Genomic DNA, 24,644 nt, shown 5'->3' with positions numbered 1-24,644 from the left:
TCTTCTATTTTTGTATTTTCAAACATCACTTGTCCCTTAGTAATTACTCTGTAATCACTTGAATTTCCAAAACGTTTGTGAGGGGAAGCAATGACATCTTACCTCGGCAGTGTTTAATGGTGTCAGCAGTTAAGAATCTCTTCACCACAAGATAAGCAGAGCCAGGTTCAGCTAATGAACTCCACCTCAGCACCTGCTCCAACACATTTTCAGTGTAGTGAAGTGGGCGCTCTACAAAAAAAAAAAAAAAAAGCACATAAAGAAAATGTCTGCTTTCTAATTGTAATTTTTTAATCCATTCAAAACGTTCCACGAAACTATTTTTACATATGCATATTATCATGTGTTACATTGTACAATAATAGAAGTACATGGAAGAGAAAAATAACATATTGCTCACCTAGTAAAATTTATCATCTAAGTTCACCAATGCTGGAATACTAGTTTGTAATGCAACTGAGATTTTAATTCAAAAGTGCTTTCCTTTAGATAAAATCGCAAACTATTACCCTTAACCTAATGAGCATGTGTCTTACTCCATCTCCTTTTAATTTAGATAACATCCTCGTTTGCTTAGGGATAAGTGTCAATTTGCATTTGTGATTCAATTACTATAAAAGAACAAGCGAAATTAACCTTGTATACTATTAAGTAATAGATATAAATTAGTCTTTTGTTTATTTCAACAACATTAGAAGGTCATATTTTCTAATCAATATTAGTGAATAATTTATAACAAGTATTCTCATAATCAACACAAATATATAAATAATTAAGAAATAAGAAACCTGTGTTTAAATACTGCTAGAAATACTAACCATAAATATCACAAGGCAATATTATGTTAACTGGTGATAGAACAGGCCAATGAACAATAAATTAAATGATAAACTAAAGGTTTCTCTTTGATGAAACCTTTACATACATACATCCACATGTATTTTGTTTTACCTAAATGCATCACACATTTCAGCATAGTTTTATAAGTATAATCAAAACTGCATAGCAAAACTTTTCAGCTAATAAGGTGGAACCATAGAGACATATGCCAAAAAAAAGGAAATTCAAATCTTTACATGATAAAATAAGTGAAATATCCAGAACATAATTTTTTTTTTGCCCATCCTGGAGCTTGAACTCAGGGGCTGAAAACTTTCCTTGGGCTTTCTCAAAACTAACGCTCTACCATTCCCCGCTTTTTCTGTGTATGTGGTACCAAGGAATTAAAACCACGGTTTTGTGCATTCTGGCAAGCATTCTGCCATTAGGCCACTCTCCAAGTCCTGGAACAGAAATTCTGATAGAAAAATGCTGATACTGATTACCTGGTGTCACAGCCAGGAAATATACATATATATATATGTATATATATATACATATATATATATGTAATTCAGACACTCCTTGATGGACAGACAGCACATACTATTCAATTTTTTTAAAGCAGTAAAATTAATGACCACAAGAAAGAGTACACCAACGGTATGATTCTTCTATGTAACTTAAAACATTGAAATTGGTTTTGGAAAAAAGCCATGATTGAAATAAAAGAAATATATGTCACATTAATTGTAATCTGTTGTGACTATATTATTCAGGAAGTCATCAATAATATCAGGTATCTACAAGTTCCCCTGAATAAGAGTTGAGTAAGAATTTTCTGCTTATAGTATGAAGTATCAATTTTTGCTTCCTATCCAGAAATGGAATCCATTTTTTCATACTGGGCCTGCTTAAGTAAGCCTACTTATTATATATGCTCAAATAGAAAATACACATAGTTTGAAAAACTCTCCATTATTATATAACCCTGCACACAGCAGCGTTATTTTCATTATCCTAAATGAATAGTTCAAAATGTTTTGATGATGAAATATTCATTAATTTCTTCAATAGCTCCCAAATTAACAGATATTTGTTGTTAGATCAACAGGCAACATATAATTCTTTGTAAAACCACACCAAATTTTTGTATAAATCATGCTGCTGTCCTGTAACTACTTTTAATAAAAGCTTGAATAAAAATTGACCATAATTTGCAACAATTGTAATTCAATTACCAGTTAATGCATTAATTGGTTTCCTTATCATTGGAATTGAATATATTTAAATGTGACACTATTTAGAAAATAAGTACTCCCATTTCACATGATCTCACTGCTTAGAACACTATAATATTTTTAATCCCATTATCTATCTATCTGTCTATCTATCTATCTATCTATCTATCATCTATCTATTATCCACCTAACATTAGAATGCTGGTTCTCACTTTAACTTCTCTTATAATCTTCTATAGTACAAGTTATTATTACCACTCATGCTATGCACATAGGGAAACCTAATAAGAAGGTTGACCTTTCCTATTATGGAAGTAGTTAAGGCCAGGGATAAAGATTTGAACTCCAGATCTACAACCAACACCACCCAATTGTAACTACAACCTTTGGTTTTATTTTGGTTGAGAATAAGCTCTCCATGAGGACTTTTTCCTGAGAAATTTTGGAAATAAGTATTAATAACTGACTTTTTAAAAGAACTCTAAGCAGGTAATAATATAAGTAAAGTGAAAAAACTCAGCTTGCACTCTGTCCTCCCCTCATTCCTAACCTCCATTAGAAGATAAGGAAATAATGCCAAAGTTTCAACAGCCTGCATGTAAAATAAAGTGATGAGAGAAAAAGCTGGTTTGGAAAGACACATTTAATATTCATAACTGGAATAATGCGGCTTGAAGTAAAATCGTACTCTCCTTTATTACAAGATTAAATTGGTAATGAGACTTTCAAATGTCAGAACATTTATATTAAGGAGGGTCACTATTACACACTATTGCAAATAGATATCATAGTTAGAGAACTAGAATGTTCTTAATTATATTGAAATCTATCACAGCTGACACAGAACCTTATCAGTAGGCATATAATTAATTCTGGCTATAAAAAAACGTGTATTTTTCTCATCGGTATCACTGTATGAATTATTTCACGAAACAAAAATCTTGCAGAACCAAGTTCCAAGATCTAGAACAGAGTTGAACAATGGGATGAAAGATAAATATCTTTACACTGTCAAATGCTACATTTAAGGCATTAATTCTACTCTATGAAAGAGGTAAAATAATCACAACGGACTAGTCAAACATCATAAGATAAATTCCTACAAATATATTTTTAATGGAAACTACATTTGTCAAGCCAGATTAAATACTATGCAAATCATTTGGTATAAAACATTATTGAGAAAGGAACCTTTTACAGAAGAGCTAAACAATGGATAATGCTAAAATTCTAATGTAGGTCTTTGAGGATGACAGCTTAGGCAAAGTTTTACAGCTAGATTTAGTACAGTGCTATCAATTAATAAAGATCTTGTGCAAAGGCGAACTTGACTTCCTTTACCTGATAGAGATGCATTCCTTTTCCTAAAACAATAGCTTTTGGCTTTAAATTTCTACTGGCATTTTTCAAAGACAATGAGGGTTTCCCCAGATTCTTAATGTTAAACATAAAGCTACCGGTCCACATAATCTGAAGGTAACTAGTGTTTTATGTGTCAATGAAAGCAGAGGTTTCTTTTTCTTTTTACTATTACCTTTAAGTAGATGAACAAAGTAATTGTGATTTAACCAAGCAGTTTTTATAAAGAGAATGTATCTTGATCATTGTCACCTCCTTCAACATTCTCACCCACCTCTCCTCTAACCCCTTTCTCTTCCCCCACTCTTCTTCATTTTGTAGGATATACATTGGGTTCTTGAAGCCATTCTCTATCTCTTAATTGTTGGAGGTTCCATTATAAACAAACAGATCTTCCATCATCACTATGAAAATGGAATACAAAAAATTTTGCTGTGAGATGGTTTCGTGCAGAACACAAGTTATGAGGCTTGCGATTTCAAGGGAAAGCCTGAGAGGTTTTAGACATCATGTTTCAAGGTCGGAGTGTCTGTAAACAGCCCATAAAATGACGATGCTTGAAGATGTAAGAATAAAGCCCAATGAGTGAGGCGGCCTGATTGAGACAATGATTAGTTTTAGCTCTTTGGAGCTTACATTGCCACATTCAGGTGATGAGTGGTTTACACAGCATGTATGAAGAAATTTCACTGCTGGGTTGGGTTTCAGAATTTTTCTGGTCAGACTTCTTGTGCTATGTTCATTACTTTTCACTTTCAAACAGGAATGTTTACCCTGTGTGATTGTATCTTGGAGGCATACTGTTTTTAGGAAAGGGTGCACAGCTAATTTGCACTGAGTCTCCAAGAAGGCTAGACTTGGCCTCCTGAGCAATGCTAGCAGACTCTGGGAGGTGGAATAAATGAGTTTTGAATTGGGAAATAGACATGAGCTTCGGCATGCCAGGGTGGAATGCTGTAATATGTACCTTCAATGTCCCTGCAGGTCATGTAATAAAGCCCTGCTGCATTACTGAGGGGTAATGGCACTTTTCGAAAAAGAAGTCAGAGAGCTGGGAGTTTGGCATAGCAGTAGGGTGCTTGCCCAGCATGCACAAAGACCCAAGTTAGATTCCTCAGTACCACATAGGAGGAAAAAGCTGGAAGTGGTGCTGTGGCTCAAATGGTAGAGCTCTAGCCTTGAGAAAGTCCAAGGACAGAGTTCAGGCCCTAAGTTCAAGCCCCAGGACTGGCAAAAAAAATTTAAAAATTATAGTCAGTAGTAGGAATTAGGTCATTGGATGAATGCTTTGAAGAGAACGGAAGACCCGAGCCATTTCACCTCTCCCCGTCCACTCTGAAGTAAGCAGTCTATCTGTGCTCCCTCATGATGCACTGCCAATGTTCAAAGTGACACAGTCAAGTAGTCTGGTACTAGAACCTCTGAAACAGTGTGCCAAAATAAACCTTTTCTCCTTATAACTTGATTTATTGCAGCCATTCCTCACTGTGGGCTGTAGCTTGCCCTAAAAATCCATGGGAGTAGGGAAAACCTGCTTGGCCACTCTTCAAGAAAAGTGAAAGGAATGAGAAAGACCTGTACTTCTTCCCAAACAAACTGCCTCATCTGCCATGTGAAAATCTATTTACAAACTCACAGAGCCGAGAAACTCAGTAAACTTCATGTATTTTCTAGGATAATGCAAAATCAAAATGGCACGTGATTTTATATAAAGTAAGCTTTGTTTTGATAAATCTCTCTACCATACATAGACTGAATTTTCTAAAGAAATTTGTGTTAGTTTATTCTGTTTTATCCACACAAAAATACCACTATTGTTTGGGTGACAAAGCTAGCATGTTCATATCACTCTGTATATATAACTCTTATATTCACAGTAATTCCAATTATAAATTCCAGAATCTCTCTTAACCATTAATGGAACATGCAGCATATACAATTATGAGCATCTACATGTCATATTGTTTTACGTCATAATGTTATATGTTATAATATTTTTCTTTTTTTATAGAGTATTTTACATATTTTTATAAATAAATATAGGCAGGACACTGGTAGGTTATGCCTACAATCCTAGCTACTTATTGATGCTGAGATCTAAGAATCACAATTGATTGAAATCAGCTCAAGCATGAAAGTCTGTGAGAATTTTATCTTCAATTAACCAGCAAAAAGTCAAAAGTGGAGCTATGGCTCAAGTGGCACAGCACTAAGTCCTAAACACAAAAACTCAGAGGACCACCTAGCTCCTGAGTTTAAATTCCAGCATTGACCAAAACACACACACACATATACATACAATAAATAAAAAAAATAATAGATGGATCAGTAAGTAAATAAATAAATTAGATTATCTTGGGATAACAAACATGATTTATGGAATCTTATTACATATGAAGACTACAGCATTCCAGAGGTATTCCAGAAGTTCAGGTGGTACACTCAGGATCCATCTACTTCAGTAAACCCCATCATCACTGTCCCCGTACTGGCTCTTTACTACTATTCCCTCAAGCTACCATGGAATAAACAAAAACCTCAGGTTTTGGTGCTGGTATTTTCTGAACATTTAAGACCATGAACAAATCTGAAGATTCTTAAGATTCCTCTTTCTTGATGTATGTATATGGTTCAGAATTCACAAATCAGAACAACTTTCTGTTACCTCACCATTTAATACTCCCCCCCCAAAAAATATTTTCTTTCTTTTTTATTAGACAAAGGAATCAACAACAACAAAACAATCCAATCTTCACCTTTGTAAGTCACTGATCATCACATGCCATTTCATAGTCATGTTCAGGGCAAACAATTCCTGTCCTTCCAAAGGGAAAGTAATTCCAGATAGAATGCAATGCTTTTCTAAGCTATAAGCTAGTCTTTCCATCCTCACCAATTTGTCTCAGTCATCCCAGTCAGAAGGACCAGCAGCCAAAGCTAGAGCTCCAATGCTATGTGCAGAGGCATGCTTTGTTCTCTCTACATAAGAGGACAAGTGTGGGAGAGAAAGAATATCCATCCTAAAATGTGTAATTCTGTATTCTGAAATAAATTTCTTAAAATTCAACAGAAGTACATGCATACAGAGAACATTGCTACTCAAAGCATCATCAGGGCAAAGAGGTCTCCTTCTTATTTACAAGCAGGGTTCACTTGTCTTGTGCCTTATGCACTTGGATGCATCAGTATAAGGAGCCACAGCCCAAGTTACTTATCTCCAGAATGCATCCGTTTCATTTCTGTTCCAACTAAATTAAAAATCTGACTTGATAAGAGTACATTCTGCATCAGTACACTATGCAAGAGAATGGGAGAGGCATAAAGACCGAAAACTTCTAGTAAATGTCCTAAAATGTAATGTTCAAAGATAGTATATAAGATATATAATATATTACATATAAATGTGCGGGTCATATATGTGTGTATATATATATATGTATATGTGTATATATGTATATATATATATATATACAGGTCAGATAGTATGCAGTACCATAAATCTATATGCCAATAATCAGAGAGACTATATGTGTCAACTATGTGCATCTCTGTGTCGTTCTAGAGGAAAGCTTATGTAAGCTTTGAAGGAAGAATATGGAATGAGAACATAGAATTTAATGTTGGAAAAATACAATCCAATATATGCTTAGGAAAGCTAATTATACAATAATGTCAGCACTTATATTTTACTAGTGGTAAGATTCAGTCATTTCCTTAAATGAACATATTTAAAAACCTGTCATGTCTATACTAGACGGTCATACAATATTCTATTTTACCTATTCCATAGATTTTTTATTATATGGCTATTGTGTACTTGACCCTGACTCAATCAACAGAAACAAAACAAAAGATGAAATCCCAATATCCTACCAACCATCAAGAGGAACAAATATACATCTGGGTGCTAGGCACTACAAAGAGATGAAACAGCATGGGGTAAACTCTGAATATGAATTTCAACTTGGTGAGCAGGTGGGAAATACCAGCTTCCAGGTGCAAGTCAGGCACAAAGAACAGAAGAATGTATCTACAAAGGACATGATCAGTGAAAAAAAAGACTGCAAGAAGAAAGTAGAGCAAAGAAACAAAACATTTCCGAGGTGGAGAGAATAAGAAAACACAAATGAGACTAAATGATGAAAGAGTAAAGAAGAAAATCCAGGCAGCAGTGCAAACAGAATGAAGATCATTGAAGACAATGCTAAAAAGGTCATTAGCCATCAATGCTAAGGTCAGGAAAGTAAAGCCTGAAGCAAATCACATGGACTGGACAGTTAGGGGTCATAAGAATCATCTACATGAAGAGGACAGAATCCAAATAGAGGAGAAACTGAAAATGGACACCAAGACCTAGGGTCACTAAACCTTGGCCGTGTACACTGAATAAAATAACATTTTAATTCAAGGTATACCTTTAAAACGTTGGTCATGATCAAAATTAATAAAATAACAATGTAATTGAAGACAAAGTACCTGATAATCCCATTTCATTCTCCTACAGACTTCAATATTTGTGATAGAACACCATGGGGTATTTCAACATTGAATATTAATTTTTACTTTGAGCTTGAGGGTGACAAGGTTTCTTTTGGCAGTTTGACAGCTATACTTGAAAGGGTCCCAAGACCTTAGTAGGTATCAACGAGACAGATGGTCAAGGTACAAAGACATTCTGCAACTGATTATTTTTTCCTAGAGGTCTTTGAAACCAAATGATGTCATTAGAATGTTAAGCTTATTCAGCACTTGCCTATGCAGGTAATCAAGGTGTTTTTAGAAGGTCTCTTTGTAACCTTCAGTTTCTCTGGAATAAAATCTAGATGACAAAATATTTGATACAATAAAGACAAAGAAAAATGAGAAAGCCAAAAGAGAAATTTCTGTCAGTTTTAACTGGGTTTTTGTTTCAAGAATAGTAAGCATTCTTTGTTCTTGTTAAATAAGCAGTATACAGGAATGAAGTATCATGGTAGAAAAATTTAGAATAGCACTATAAATCAAACTGTCCTATCTCATGAGAAAGCTACAACACAAATGCCCAATTATACTATATGTTTTTAGCTAACAAAATAATTATTTTGATGAGTAAGTGCATAGGAAGGTAATTTCACAGAGTGACAACATATATCAGGACAGGTACTACTGTACATGGGAATTCACAATGAGACATTCATCTAGTCAGTATTTTTCATAGTATAAGAAATGTATGATTCCTAACACAGAAATCACTTACCTAACTCCTCATTGTCAATGACTTCAAATGTGGCCCAAACATCACCTTTTGTTGGAAGGATATTTTTTATTGCTAAGATATCATTAGTTAATTCTTCTGCTTCCATCACAGGAGATATCTGTAATGCAAGTAAAATGGCTTTAAAAGATATGTCACCCATAGAAGTAGCTTTACAGTAGGATGGCACTATTCCTTCCTCTTAAAAATACTGCAAGTCTTTTCCTAGAATTGGTAAAAGTAGCTTCTCTAAGTGCACCAAGGAAATAGTATGTCCAGACCTTCTATATAAAGTATCATGATTTTTATGTAAATGGATATTACTATACAAACATAAGTCCACTTACATAGCGAGCAATTAGATCACTCAGAAGGGAAGACATTACTGGTTACACACATGAAGACATTCATCACACAACAAATCCAATAATCACCTCAGACTAAAACTTTTCACTTCTGTTGGTACTATAATTAAAAGTATAGAGTGACTTCATTTATCTAGTCTTGGCTCTAAATTATACACAATCAACTGAATACTATCTGTCTTGCCAAGAAGCCCCAGGGTTTTGGTGGTTGGTGTTGTGCCTTGTGATGCCAAGTGACAGATGGTAGGATACCCAAGTTCTCTGGAGCCAGCATTCCAGGGCATAGGGCAGAGTCTGCACTGCCAGCCTAGGGACCAGATTCACAAGACCCCCAAAGCCAGAGGCCATTGCCCAAGTATATCAACTCTTCAGGGACATAGCCTTTTTTGATGTATTTTTTTCTTTCTGCCAGTCTTGAATTCATTCAGATAAATATCAAGATGAGTTTCTTCCATTAAAATTTTTGTGATAATGCTCAGTAAGTAAAGAACATCCTAACCATGAAAGTACAGTGATTCGTTCTGAATATTTTTAGTAGAAAATACATCCCAAATGTTTTCTAAAATTTTCTGTATGTATTAGAGTCTTCTGCATGTATCAAAATAATTTTTTTGTTTTTTTTTACTACCTTTAACTCACAGTGTCTATCTACCATTTATTCTTATATGGAATTAAACAGTTGTCTATGGAAGAGGGTAGTTACCTAATGAAGTCCACTGTTTTCTATTTTGGGGGGGGTTGGGGTTTTTGTTGTTGTTCATTTTTTGGTTGACTGGGGGACTTGAACTCAGGGCCTGGTCTCTGTCCCTGAACCTCTTTGTGCTCAAGGCTAGTATTGTACCACTTGAGCCACAGTGTTACTTCCTGTTTTCTATTTTTAAAAACCTCAGCAAAACATAAACTTTTTGAAAAAGGTAGAAAAGAAATGGAAAACTTCAATTAATACAGACACCAGATACACCATTTCAATGTTTCAATCTGAATTGATTTAAATGTTTTGAAAGGACTAAATACCTTTGTATAGTAAATAGTAGTTACCGATAAACATGTCTGTATGAATAGAAAAATGGAAATCCCAGGAGAACCCCAAAGAGTCTTCCCAAGAGGACCTAGAACTTCAACTTTAGGGTATCATTACTTTATTTAATGCAAAGATTACACTATGGTTGGATTATGTTATTCAGGTGTGTGTTGTGGCCTTAGTATCTTTTATTGCCAGTTTTAATTCCACAAACTTAAAACATTGCTTGCTTCATGTATCATGAGTCACCGGAGACAAATGTAACTAAAAAGGTTTTCATAAAAACTAACACTAAATGGGAAAAAAACAAGACTAAATGAATACTTGTAAATATACTTGAAGAGTTTTATTTATTTATTTTTACCAGTCTTGAACTCAGGGGCTGGGCACTGTTCTTGAGCTTTCTCCAGGCTAGCGCTTTAGCACTTGAACTACAGAACCATTTGAAGCTTTTTCTATATATGTAGTCCCAAGGAATCAAGGGCTTTTTGTATGCTGGAAAGCACTCTACCGCTAGGCCATGCTCCCAGCCAAGTTTTTATTATGTTTTTAAGAGTAGGTGAAATTTCAGTTTCATGTTCATCAAAATATATCTAATCTAATGTGAAAAGTGTGTGCAATTATAATAAGTTGTTATGGATTCATAAATTAGATAAAACTATACTTCTAGCGTTATTAATGGACTTTAGATAATTAATCTGGGTTAATTTCTTGGGTACTCTATGATCAAACTTACATATTCAATATAAGAAACAGAATGCTGCCAGAAATTGTCAACAAAAATGTGTTTTAAGGTATTTTATCACACTCTTTATAGTCATGAAATTCTACGTCTGTGTTTAAGTCAGGTAGCTAGTACCATATAGACATAATCCGGTACTGGGAGTTTGGCCTGGTGGTAGAATGTTTGCCTAGCATGCATGAAGACCTGGGTTCAAATCCTCGGTACCACATACATATAGTCATAATCCATATATAACTGTCTAAATTAACAATTAAGTTTCCTGTAACAGCACTATAGGTGTCTCTAATGTAACTGTTAATGATTTCGTGTGTGACAGCCCTGGAACATAAACCTTCAGGGCCTACATGCTGTCCCTGAGCATTTTTTCCAAGGCTAGTAGTCTACCACTTGAGCCACAGCTGTACTTCAAGGTTTTCATGGTTAACTGGAGATAAAGGTCTCATGGACTTTCCTGCCCAGGCTGGCTTTGAACAGTGATCCTTAGATCTCAAATTTCTGAGTAGCAAGGATTACAGGCAAGGGCCCCCAAGGGTCCATCTGAGGAAGACAGAGTGTTTTTTATGCCAAACCCAGGCAGCATTTTCCTGAGACTAGTCAGGGTGGCTGATACATATCTGTCTGTAATCCCAGCTATGTGGGAAGTATGGGTAGGAAGTTGTAAATTAAAGGCAGAATAGTTAAGAATGGGAAATAAAAGTTGTTAATTAATGATTAATAATAGCTATTAAACCATCTAGAACATTTTCTGCTTTACATTCATGAATGAATCCTCCTATTAATCATATGTTGTAAATAATGTAATCTTCCACATCTTACACTTAAAGAAAGCTCAGGTTTATCAGAATAAATAACTTGTCTGATATTAATTTATTGGGAAAGGGAGAGGCATGGATTTGAGTTCAGGTCATTTTTTCTGAACTCATAAAAATGTCTAAAATGTACTCTTCAGCCATTTAGTTGTTCTCTTTCCAAGCAAGAAAAATATAAAATCATATAGGAGATAGGCTGAAAATTCAAACTTATCTTTACTCATTGTTTGAAAAGGAGAAGTCACACAAAACAAAAGTGTGTAAGTTAATGCTAACACTTACATGTCTTCAAAAGCACTCTACATTCTTTGTTAGGACTTACGCGAATTATAATACTACAGTCAGGTTCGTTCCTTTCCACATACACTTCAATTAGCAAATCTCCAGCCTGGGAAACCTAGAAAGAACACGTGTTAAAGGTAGCACACAGAAGTATGTCAGAAAACACATAGGATAGAGTTATACTACTAGTCATATTTCTCAGAATCTTATGGCAAGGAAATCAACTTGTTAGACTGTTCACAAGTATGATGTACATTCAAAGTGAATCTGATGAAGGACAAAGGATCTACACAAATGTCACAAACAGCAACAATCATCCCAACGTGATTTTTTTTTAAAAAAATCTATTACTCAAGCATTTAAAATTCACCAATACTCTTATATGTTTATTGTGATAACTAATCTATACAGCTATAATGGGAATTAGCCTTTTACGGAAGTATAAATCAAGGAAGTATAAATTAAGAATCAAGTATAAATCAAGAAGGAAACAGGGATGAATATGAGCTCTATGTAATTTTGGCCCAAACAATATTGTGTGCATACAATTAGGGATTAAAAGATCAAACAGTTTGGTACTAGTTCTTAATTTTTTTGCCAGTTCTGGGGCTTGACCTCAGAGCCTGAACACTGTCCTTGAGTTTTTCAAGACTAGAGCTCTACCACTTGAGCCACAGCATCACTTCCAGCTTTTTCTATGTTTGTGGTACCAAAGAATCAAACCTGGGTCTTTGTACATGCTATTCAAGCAATCTACCACTAGTCCAAACTCTCGACCCCTAATAAATTTTTTAAATGATATATCCATATGTTGAAATTAGAAGATGAGTTATATCAAAGCTATATTCAAACAAGAAATAAGATAAATTTCATAAGAAAAAAATGAAGTGATGTAATAAAGGCAAGGTTTTATTCTATTTATCTTTGCATAAACATTTAAGAGTAGACATTTGGTCATTATATTAAAGAAGACAGATTAAGCAAATATGATATAATTCAAAAAACACAATGAGATATTACACAAATCAAAATAACAGAAGTTTAAAAAGTATCAAAAAAATCTATAAAGAACATTTGAGAAGGGATGGGTATCCATGTGTGTGAAGTAATGCATCCTCTATCTGGCTAATATAACTCTAACCCTTCTCTTAATTACAATAAAAAATTAAGAAAAACAAATTGCATTGGAAGAGTAGTCTGTGAAAAAATATTTGAATATCTTTTGTCAGAAATTCACTTCTTACATAGCCACTTTAAAATAACTCCCATTACCCAACTTTTTTTTTTCTTTTTGTGGGTCATGGGCCTTGAACTCAGCCTGGGCACTCTCCCTGAACTCTTCAGCTCAAGGCTACTCCCCTACCTGTGGACCTGGGCATTGTCCTTGAGTTCTTTAGCTAAAGTCTACTACCCTACCCTTCAGTCAAGCCCCATGTCCCATTTTATAGAGGTTAATTGGAGATAAGAGCCTCAGGTCCTTTGTGCACAGGCTGGCTTTAAACTTTGATCCTCATATCTCAGCCTTCTGAGTAGCTAGGATTACAGGCATGAGCCACCACACTCGGCTTACCCAATATTTTTTAAATGATGATTTATTCTGAAGTTAAACTTCTATCAATATAAAATCTAATGAAAAAATTTACAGGAGAAATATTTTAAAATGTACTTTAAAGAAGTGTGCCTAATTATTTTGTACTTATATAGATATTTTAAAACTTAATTTTCAACCTTTCTCATTTTTAATTATACATGAAAATTCTAGGAATTAAAATAGTGTTAATATTTTTTTCATCTACATAAATAATAATCCAGGAAGGACACATTTTAGAAATTAAAAGAAAAAAATCAAACACAAAGAACTCAGATTAAAGCCATACAGTAAAAAATAGTTCATAAAAACAGATATTACAGAGAAGAGCAAGCAAGGGAGGGAGAAAGATTGTCAGAAACAAACTCTGGAGGATAGTTGTAAATGGACTAGATAGACTCTCAAGCAAAAGAATCAACTTCTACAAACACTTATTTTCTTTACAAATCACTATATTTACTAGTACTTATTTTTTTACTCTTATGGCATTGAATTGGAAGCATTCTAGACTTATTTTTATCATAACATAAATATAAAAGATAAAGTTTTTGCAAAAGGGTACTTTAATAGCAATATAAACCATGTAGCCAAAGATTTCTGCTATCTCAGATTCACATATTCTTTCATTTCAGAGAGAACTGAAATAAAAGTAAAAAAACAAAATACTGATATTGAGTCAGTATTTCGGTGTGAAAGTGAACTCTGCTAGAATTTTCATTAAGTCAAATTGAGGCAATAATTTAAATTAATTAATACATTTGTGTGTGTGTGTGCGTGCGTGTGTGTGTGTGTGTGTGTGTGTGTGTGTGTGTGTGTGTGTGTGTTGGTCTTGGGGCTTGAACTCAGTGCCTAGGTACTGTTCCTTAGTATTTTTACTCAAAGCTAATGCTCTACCAGTTGAGCCATAGTTCCCTTTTCCAGTTTGGTGGTTAACTAGAGATAAGAATTGCATGTACTTTTCTGACTGGACTGGTTCAGAAATGTAATCCTCAGAACTCACGTTCCTGAGTAGCCAGGATTAAAGGTGTGAGCTCCTATGCTAGCTACTTCTCAGCATAATATGGTATTCATACTAAGCATTTCCACAGCTCCCACTATTTCCCTAATTAGAAGTAATATATTTCATAACTAAAGTAAATTTAGGGTCTGACTAATAAAGAAAAATCTGCCTAATTATCAGGGTACAACAATAAATAGAACACATACCACCCATTTCTGTTACTTGCATGGGACCATAGAAACTATTATAATTTCTAGTTGCTAGAAGACAATGATTTGGCATCAACCTTAGGACATTCTACTGGGGACCTCAACCAAGGCAAGGTTATCTAAGAAAATATTGTGAAACTTGACACAAATCTAAATAAATAGGACCAAGGAAAATGAGAGAGGATTTAGAAAAATTGACTCAAATGAAACATTTTACACATATGTAACAAAGATAACATCAGAAAGTCTCTCAATGTAATCATCTGAGAACATGTAGAACAGAAGCATAAAAGTCATAATTTATAATTTTGAAATCATCATGGCGAGAATAATTATGCTGTCTGAATTTATTCCACTGTTTCTTTGGCTTTAAATGCTTCCTTTGAAATCCAATGGCATTACCAATAACATTTCTTTTATAAATGTCAATAAAATTTTCTCCACATATCTAAAAATGATGTAAGGGATTTTGCATGTGTGTATCAGTTTGCAGAATTAGCCCATTACCTTACCAAAGTTTTTTTTAGCATTATTTCTACTTTGCTCCAAATAGGAACCTGAAAATATACATAAACAAAGTGTGTCTCTTTTTCTTTCATTCTTTAGAGATCTAACTATTACTACTCACTTGAGTGTCTTTCCACTTGGTAATAAAGCTATTTTCTATGTCCATTTGTTTCACTTGGTCTTCTTTAACCTGTTTAAAATATAATTTGGGACATTCTAATAATGTAGACTATATGGAGCTATGGTACTTCATCCTTACATATCTCTTCAGAATTTAAATACCAACGAGGTAAAAAACAAATGAGAATGGCCATCATAATCAGCACAAGCCTGAACAATTAAAGGCACAAATATGGCCAAGAAGATACAAGTCTCATTAAGTTCAGAACCTGTCTGGACATTCCCAGAGTCCATGTCTAGAAGCTCCATTGTTAAGGACATGAAAACAAGAGGCAAATGACTGGCTTATCAAATCACTGGAGACATAAGGCTCATCTCTCAAACAAAAATGTTCATTAAATGCTCATTTAAATCTCTAACCTTTACATACATTTGGGTTTAATATAACTGAAGACAGGCAATTTTTTTTATTAATGGAATGGTACCAAACTTGAAAATAAAGACAGCATGTAAAGCCACATATAATTTTTTTTACTGAGCATCAGATTATTGCAAAGAAGTTGCTATTAATCAAATACAGTGGACAAACAGGAAGAAATAAGGAAGAGATTAAAGGAAAACAAAGTAATTCTGGTGTCCATTCCTTTAAGAATTAAAGCAAAATTGTTATTATAATAATAAAATGGTTCCTTCCCCTTGGTCAAGGTATTTTGTGGTAAGTGATGCTAAGAAGACTATAAGAACTCTACGGATAACGATCTATCATCTACACAATTTTGTTTCATCATTTATATCACAACTGCGTAAGACAAATCATAAAATTACCATAGTCATTACCAAAGTTATATTACAAAACTGACAAGTCAAGTTAGTTTAGTGATGGATCTGGACCACTGGTACAGACCTGACATACATACAGAAATCCTGGATTTATTTTCTCTATTTTTATTTTTATCAGTATAAAAATATTAAATTATTACAGTGTACTAGTAAAATGAAAATATATATTTCATAATAATCCTAAATTATTATATCAAATAATTGAAAACAGTAATGACATAGAAAATGTTCACATTTAAGTAAATGGCTGTAGCTTAAAAAGCTAGTTATTGGGAGGGAGGTGAGGAAAATGAGGACTAAAACATGAGGAGTATCAATGTATGAGAAGTAATGCACCTACTACTTGACGAATGTTACTGTAACCCCTTTACACATTACCCTGACAATTAAAAATAAAACTAGTTTTTTTTAAAAAAAGTAAGTGTAATTATCCCTTTCTGTTTCCTAAATATTTAAAAACCTGAAAAATTATACTTTAAAATATGTATCTTTCTCTGCAAAAAGCAATATACAAAACAACAAAGGCAGGATATAAAATATTTACCTCAAATATTTCAACATAATTATTAATTAGGTCCTCAATTACATTCACTTCTTCACTAGTTTGTCCCTCAGTCTGAAACAAACAGGATGAAAAAACCAAAGCCAAATTATGGGCATTCATGTGATTGATTTCGGAGCATTTCTGAACCCTGTAAGAGATAAATATACCTCATTATAACACATTTCTATTTCAAAATTCTACAGAACTACAAACTATAACATTCATTTTTCATTTTTAAAACACACACACTGAGGTCCTTAAATATAAAAGGTACACAGTCATTTAAAGAAAAACATATGCTTCCTTTTCCCTACAGCTTCAAGTCTAGAACATAAAATTTAAAAAAGTAGTCAAAAAGATTACAAACAAGTTACAAAAATTAATGTGTTGTTTAGGGCTAGACTAACCTATACAATCAGTTTCAATGACTCAACTTACAGTCAATTCATTTTTTAAAAAGTGCATTCAGAGTGGTATATAAAATGTCTTGTGGGGCCATAGCATAAATGAGAGAAAGGGCCAGAAGTAGTAGCAAGTACAGCAATAAGCATACACACTAGGAAAGTTCCAAATTTCAGATTCAATGTTGAGCTAAATTTTTCATTAAGTGCCTACTAGCATAAGAACACTTCTCAGCATGTATTTGTACTGGTACTTAAAAACTTAGGGAGAAAAAACAAATTTAAATATATAACTATTTTCTGGATACATCTACAAATACAAACAGATTGGGTCAAATGACAGACAACACTCCGAACAAGCAAAGAGTTACAGTAACAAAAAAGCAGTACACAAGAAATTCCAGGGGAGGTTATCTGTTGATGTTTTCTATTTACTTATCACAGAGTGTTAAAGCAGTTGTGCAACTGCCTATTTAATTACATTTGGAAAATTTAACAATACAAATTAAAAAGACAGAGTGGAAACTCCATTAAAGAAAGAGGCAACATGCCAAGCTACATGTTCCCGACTCTTGTAGGTTAACAAGGAAAAATAAATAAACATGAAGGTAATATATATGATAATGTAAGATATCCATAATAAAATGCACAGTTGCATAGCAGAGACAGATAAAGCAAGCACAATCATCATATCTGATTTATAAGATGCAAAAACATTGAAATTTAATAAAGGAGGATGTAACAATTGCAAAAAACCCTCTCAAAATCACTTCTGTACTTTTATCACACTAGACTGTAAACATCCAGGAAATTTATCTCCATGCCTGCATCTGTTGCTAGAATCTCAGCATCTCAGTAAGTGGCTCTTGCTCTAATCAAACTGTAGCGCATAACAAATATCTGGGGAGTGGAATTAAGTGGATGGCACTGAGGGCAGAAGTGATCTTTTATCTAGAGTAGGAATTGAATTAAATGCTACATCAACCTGACCTTACCCAAATTGACCATTCAGATTTCTGATACTATCAAATGCTCTTGCCTTTCCTCGGACTTCTTTCATATTAATCCACCACTCTAACCTCTTTGCCTCTCCTATCTTTAATTTCCGTGACTGCCTTAATTTCTGCAATAAACTGGATATGGTGCAGTCTCATAATAATAAGCCTACTCCATCCCTTCTCATTAAAGCCCAAGGAAACAGCTCCCTAATTAGTTCCTTCGCCTCTTCCTTACCAATCCCATCACAGAGACTACTTTCTTGAAATACATTTGGTCATGAAATGCTTTTACATGGTGTACAAAGCCTTTCCCAACCTCCTCCAATTACCTCAATGTCCCCTGAGCTGTCTTTCAGTTATTTTTTATACTTATCTACCTATATTTCTTTTCCTCATAGAACAGGTTTCACTCAGTTGCTCATAATGGTCTCTATATTTGCCTGGAACTCCTGCACTCAAGCAATTCTCCTGTATCAAACCTCTGAGTAGCTGGGATACAGTGCACCCCACTGCACTCAGCTTTGCACCTACCTCTTTGCAAACTCAGTTCATGACAACTCCGTATGTGAAATGGAGATGAAAGAGCCATCCCTTGTACCTCAACACACAGTAAAATTACCCATTGTCTGCTCTATAATTCCATGCTATATGCTAAAATTCTCTTTATTGAAATTTATTCCAATATTTAATAAACAGTTGTTTGCTACAATGAGAGTATCAGATGTTTTTTGGTTGATCATGGAGAAAAAGTGGGAGAAAATGAGGGAGAGCGTAACACTCTTCAAAAAGACGTATCTATTAGTAGACTTAACTACAAACGTGCTGTATATCACAATGAAATTTAAATTTATTTATTTATTTATTGCCAGTTTTGGGCTTGAGCTCAGGGCCTGAGCACTGTTCTTGGACTTACTCAAAGCTAGAGAACTACCACTTGAGCCTTAGCACCGCTTCTGCCTTTTTTTTTTTTTTTCTATGTATGTGGTACTGAGGAATTGAAACCTGGTCTTCATGCATGCGAGGAAAGCACTCTACCACTAGGCCAAACTCCCAGCCCCAAATTTATTTTTTAAAAGAGTATCAAATTTACCAGCTTGGGATATAAATCACTGGTAGAGCACTGGTTTTATATGACAATCCCTAAAGCTCCCCAAACAAAGCATATAAATTAGCTTAGAATCTACATGTAGTAAACCCACCCCTGGATGGAAAGGATAATGAAGACACCAACACTCTGTACAGTATTTCAAAATCCAGATTCCAATAAGGTATATGCTTTTATTAGAATATGACTTCATAGAAATTTATACATGGGAATGTTCATTCATGCAGAGAGCCACAATATGTTCCTTAAGCAAAATGTACACTTATAATTTTTGCTTACATGAACACCTACAGACTTCTAGTTTAAACATAAAAAGTTATTTTCAAACATCCTCTCCCTCCTGATTTCTCAAGCCAACATTATATGCCTCATTTCTTCCAAATGCAACATACTTTTATACCCCAGGTATGAAGACTGTTTTGATTTTTAATTTTTCCTACTAAATTAATAGTACAATACCAAAATATTAGTGGTCAGATAAAAAGTAGATAGGTGATTAAGAAATGAGACATTGGAAGGCGTTCTCCAAAACAAAACATGCTGCTCACAAAGTCAATTGCTGGTTCAGTATTCAATGAATCACTCAAACTCCTTTTCTGAAATTTCATGCTGCATGCTGTAAAACTGTGTATATTAAAATTTGTTAGGATGAATGTGTGGCTCAAGTGGTAATAGTAAATATTTGGCAAACACAAAGTCCTGAATACTACCAGGAAAAAAAATATATCTCAGGGCCAAGAGTGTGGCCTAGTGGTAGAGTGCTTCCCTAGTATATGGGAAGCCCTGGGTTTGATTCCTTGGTAGCTCATACACAGAAAAAGCCAGAAGTGGTGCTATGGCTCAAGTGTTAGCCCAAAGACAGTGCCCAGTCCCTGAGTTCAAGTCCCACGACTGCCCCACCAAAGTCTCTACTTATCATAAACAGGGCTAGGACTCTAATGAATCAACTCACCTGTAGAGGTGTTCGATTATAGCTGCGAGTGTTGCTTGGTTGACCCCTGGAAGAGTACGTATAAATGCTCCATATTTCTTAGTTCTTTCCTTATCATCCTGTGTATCTGGAGAAAGGTTTAAAATGACAACTTACATTGTAAACTTGTCTTTCAATACTGCTTGAAAATAATAGGGCATTTAAGTGCTGCAGTCAGGTTTTATTTCTGTCTACGTAAAAGGGCCTTTTACCGGCCTTGCTATACCCAAATCCTTTGGAAAGGAAAGAGATAACAGAAGTTACAAGCAAAACTTAATACTGTGATCCCTACATAACAGGATAACGGGATGATGGAGCCTTCTGCCTTTGCGCTGGACAAAATTACTTAAGAGTTCAAAAGTTAGGAATTACCCAATTCTCTTAACTGTAGAGAACTACAAAAAAGAACCCTGAAAGTTCCAAACTCTAGGGGATAGGAAGTGGTAACTGATGCAGGAAATACTGACCACCGTTCAAATAAATACTCTGCAACACAAGATGGTCACATTTATATATTCCCTTTCAATTTCCAATGACCTTTGGAAAGTACTTTCTTTTTCATTTCCTGCATAGCTCTACTTATTCTAGTCACAAAGAGCCAGCAGCAGCACATTAATGATTCTTTAAAAGTACAGTCACTTGTAAAGGATATTAGGATTCTTGGGGATTAAAAAAAACACTGTGACAAATTTTTCCATATATTTTTATTGTAATTAATAGAAGGGTTACATTATATTCACCAGAAAGAAGGTGCAATCACATACATTGATCCCTTTCTCATGTTTGGTCCCCATTTCTCTCCCCCCCCCACTCATCTTTATTTCTCCCCTTCCCTATCCAATTTCAAATAACCAATTAAGCATATATAAAATATAACTGTGACAAATTTTTTCAAGTACACTTTTATTCAAAACTGCCAGGATGTCTCTTTTGTACCAATTTAGGGCACACAAGATATCTATGTAGGGTCTTATCAACTGAAGTGCCCTGGTACATGACTGCCTAAAAACAATAAGAGAAAATATTCAAATAAAGCCTCATGCCTGTAATCCTAGCTATTCAGGAGGCTGAGATCTGAAGATCAAGGTTCAAAGTCAGTCCAGGCACTAAAGAACCGAGACTCTTATTTCCAATTAACCACTGAAACCCGAAGTATGGCTGTGGCTCAAGGGGTAAGGCAGTAGCCTTGAGCTGTAGAGCTCAGAGACAGCATCCAGGCCCAGAGTTCAAGCCCCATGACCCCCTCAAGAAAAGGAAATATTCAAATTACATTCAATCACTATACTGGAAATCAATTATTTATTTTTCTTTGTATAACTTGAACCCTTAACCTTCTGTTACACAGTGTATAACTAAAATAAACAAAATAGGATAAAGTAAAATTTAATGCATGTCCTATAAAATTAAGGAATTGAGGAAAAGAGTAGGTTTGGGAGGGACAGGGGAGAATGATTAAAAAAAGGGTGACACTAACCATGTTATATTATATTCATAACTGCTTTGTCGAACAGCAACTCTTTTATACTACTACTTGTACTATGACTTGGAGATAATAAAATATACTTAAAAATAAAAGCAAAAGACTGAAAGGTAGACAATCCAATAGTAAAACCTTTCTGCTAATTGTAATGCAACAACAAAAAGAGATATGTTGAGACATGTACAAAAGGTTTTAAAAATATTAATGGGACCCTATGAATAATTGAATAAACTACTTTCCTAAGGTCATTTCTTAAGTACTCTTAGAGAGTAAAAGTAACTTCTTAATTTCACTAAGGAAAATGAATTGTAAAAAAAAATCACTGTCATTTGCACTCATGGAACAGAATAAATAACAGAGGAATGACAACAGCCACACAGTAATTTTGAGATTGTGGAGGCTTAGGAAGGCAGGCATTCATTCTATTCTATGTGGTGTTTCTTACCTAAGGCAGAGATCCAGTATGGATAGAGCTCCTTGGTAAGAAGTGCATCATCAATGTCACAGAGAAAACGTTTCAACACGCCAGTCACATCTTCCAGCTGATGTTTCCCAGCCCTCAGTTTAAAGCTTCTAGCATCCTTTTTGAAACTATCCAGGAGTTCGCTTATGTGCAAAGGATCCCCATTCTTTTGGTAGATATATTTGAATCCTAAGCCTTTGGTTAAAATAAAGAAAAGTAAAATGAAGGAACATCCACATTCCAAATCTAATATTAGATTTGATATCTAATAGTGACTTGATATCACTATTATATCTCTTTCATCATATTCACTTCCTCCATTACTCTCACTTATCTTCTATTGGTTTCTTTATTTTCCCTTCCCCTTTAACTTTCCTAGTAGTTACTTTCCTGACTTTCATGGCCTTATTTTTCCTGTTCCCCTTGTGCCCCACAAATGAGCAAACACACATAGCACTTGCCTTTGTGGGACCTAAATATGTTAAGACATTCAGAGTAATATCAAACATGAAGATGATGAACAAGGTGAAGAAAGAATCATGAAATATGAGGTGAAAGGTTTCATTTTCCTAATTGTAGTACTAATATTATAAACTTGATGATCACTGCCATCCCAGCTTTTATCATACCTCTAGCCAGCACCTACATCAAATCTCCAAATGTCCTTTCATCTGAAGGCTCCTGTCTGCACTTAAGACTCCCAGAATACAAGCTAGCCTACTTTCTGACCAATGTTGAAGCTCTCGGGTGATATTTCTGAGCTTTCTACCAATAGATGCAAAGAGTCATTCTAATTCTACCACTATCTTCACTTTCTTTCCAATGCAGAGCACTCTTCAAAGGCACTGATAAATCAGTTACTTGAAAATAAAGCCATATTAATTAGGAGTGGCAGTGATGCTAACAATGTCCATGACAAGGACAATGAAAACATGGGCCTCCCTTCCCCAGGTCTTTTGTTCCTTTCAAAATCACATTAAGTCTTCCACATTTATCTGTGATCTCACCTGCCAGAAAATTCATTTACCACACACTCTTACTTCTGCATCCATTTCTCCTCTAATTGAGAGGAGAGCAAGAATATCAGTGATTGAGCTGGGCACAAGTGGCTCACTTCCATAATCCTAGCTACTCAGGGGAGTGATATCTGAGGATCATAGTTCAAAGCTAGCAAGAACAGATAAATCCAAGACTCTTATTTCCAGTGAAGTACTCATAAAAAAATAGAAGTGGCACTGTAGCTCAAGTGGTAGAAGGCCAGCATTGAGTAAAAAAAAGCTCAGGAAAAAGAATAAAAAGAAAAAAATTGCAAACTGTAAGGGCTGGGAGTTTGGCCTAGTGGTAGAGTGCTTGCCTTGCATGCATGAAGACCCGGGTTCAATTCCTAGGTACCACATACACAGAAAAAAGCCGGAAATGGTGCTGAGGACCAAGTGGTAGAACTCTTGCCAACTGTAAACGAAAGGGACTGCCTAAATCAGATGGAAGAAATCTGTGAAAAGCCTACAAATGCCATTAATCTTATTGCTCTAATATCAGCTGTTATGCAATAGCTGCTCTCAACTTTGGACATAGCTCAAGTGGTACTGCACTTACCTGAGAACAGTAAGGACTTAAGTTCAAATCTCAGAATCACCAAAGACAGAAAAAGGAATTCCCGCTTTTACCCTTTCTATCACACCTTTGTACTAGACAATGCAATAAAGAGATGCTAGACAATGCAATAAAGAAAATAAATAAAGATGGGAAGCTAAATAAAAAGAAAAGAAAATCTCAGGGACAGTGCCCAGGGCCAGAGTTGAAACCCCAGGATCAACAACAACAAAAAAAGGTAGTATCAAAGATTGTACATAAGAACTCCTACCACTTGCAAAGTTGAACAAAAGAATTTGTGTTGAAATAATTTTAATCTCAAGTTTATGATATTATAGTGTCATATTCTCCTGTGACTATTGCTCTAATCTGTTTATTATTCTGGTCTAGTCTTAGCTAGTGATTCCAAGAAACCCTACTCTTGTCTTCTTGCCCTACCCATACACCCTGACTAGAATTTTCTAGGAAAACCCATTTAACCTCATCATTCTTCATAAATACAGTTCAACCAGGTTTTAATTTCTAACATTTTAATTCCTATACACATATACCACTACATATACATGCAACACATAGACAAAGCATACCATTCATATACGGACAGAAATGTCATACACACATATACACACATTAAAAAAAAACCTTTAGGAATGAATTCTTTTGCACTACCTCACCTTCCAACCCTTACTTTATTATTTATGTAGTTCCTCGATATAAGTATATATGCCACTACTGCCCCCCACATTCTTGTGAACTAGATTGTTTTTAACTCACCACATATAAAATGATACCCTCACACAGAATGTAATTCATGATCTCACTTTCTCTCCTTCTTCTCATCCCAGATTCCCACATTCTGTATACTCATTCCCCCACTGTGTTTTACAACTGCTTGCTCCTGTTCTTGCGAATCCCTCTAACTGCCTCCTAACTAATGCCTACAGGGCACACT

At 34.8% G+C, this 24,644-nt stretch overlaps 1 protein-coding gene across 1 annotated transcript in view; it reads right to left on the bottom strand.

Annotated features, from left to right (window-relative positions):
• Positions 1 to 24,644, bottom strand: part of Arap2 (ArfGAP with RhoGAP domain, ankyrin repeat and PH domain 2) — a 154,563-nt gene that overhangs the window by 29,635 nt on the left and 100,284 nt on the right. Inside the window, 7 exon segments of the mRNA XM_090343730.1 lie at positions 103 to 231; positions 8,656 to 8,773; positions 11,915 to 11,989; positions 15,300 to 15,368; positions 16,683 to 16,830; positions 20,139 to 20,244; positions 22,082 to 22,294. Of these exon segments, the coding sequence (XP_090199856.1) occupies positions 103 to 231; positions 8,656 to 8,773; positions 11,915 to 11,989; positions 15,300 to 15,368; positions 16,683 to 16,830; positions 20,139 to 20,244; positions 22,082 to 22,294 (858 nt within the window).

Source organism: Megascapheus bottae, chromosome 13, assembly GCF_031878675.1.
Source record: "Megascapheus bottae isolate mThoBot1 chromosome 13, mThoBot2.hap1, whole genome shotgun sequence".
In the NCBI taxonomy this organism is placed as follows: domain Eukaryota; kingdom Metazoa; phylum Chordata; class Mammalia; order Rodentia; family Geomyidae; genus Megascapheus; species Megascapheus bottae.
This window is presented reverse-complemented; position numbering and strand designations above follow the sequence as displayed.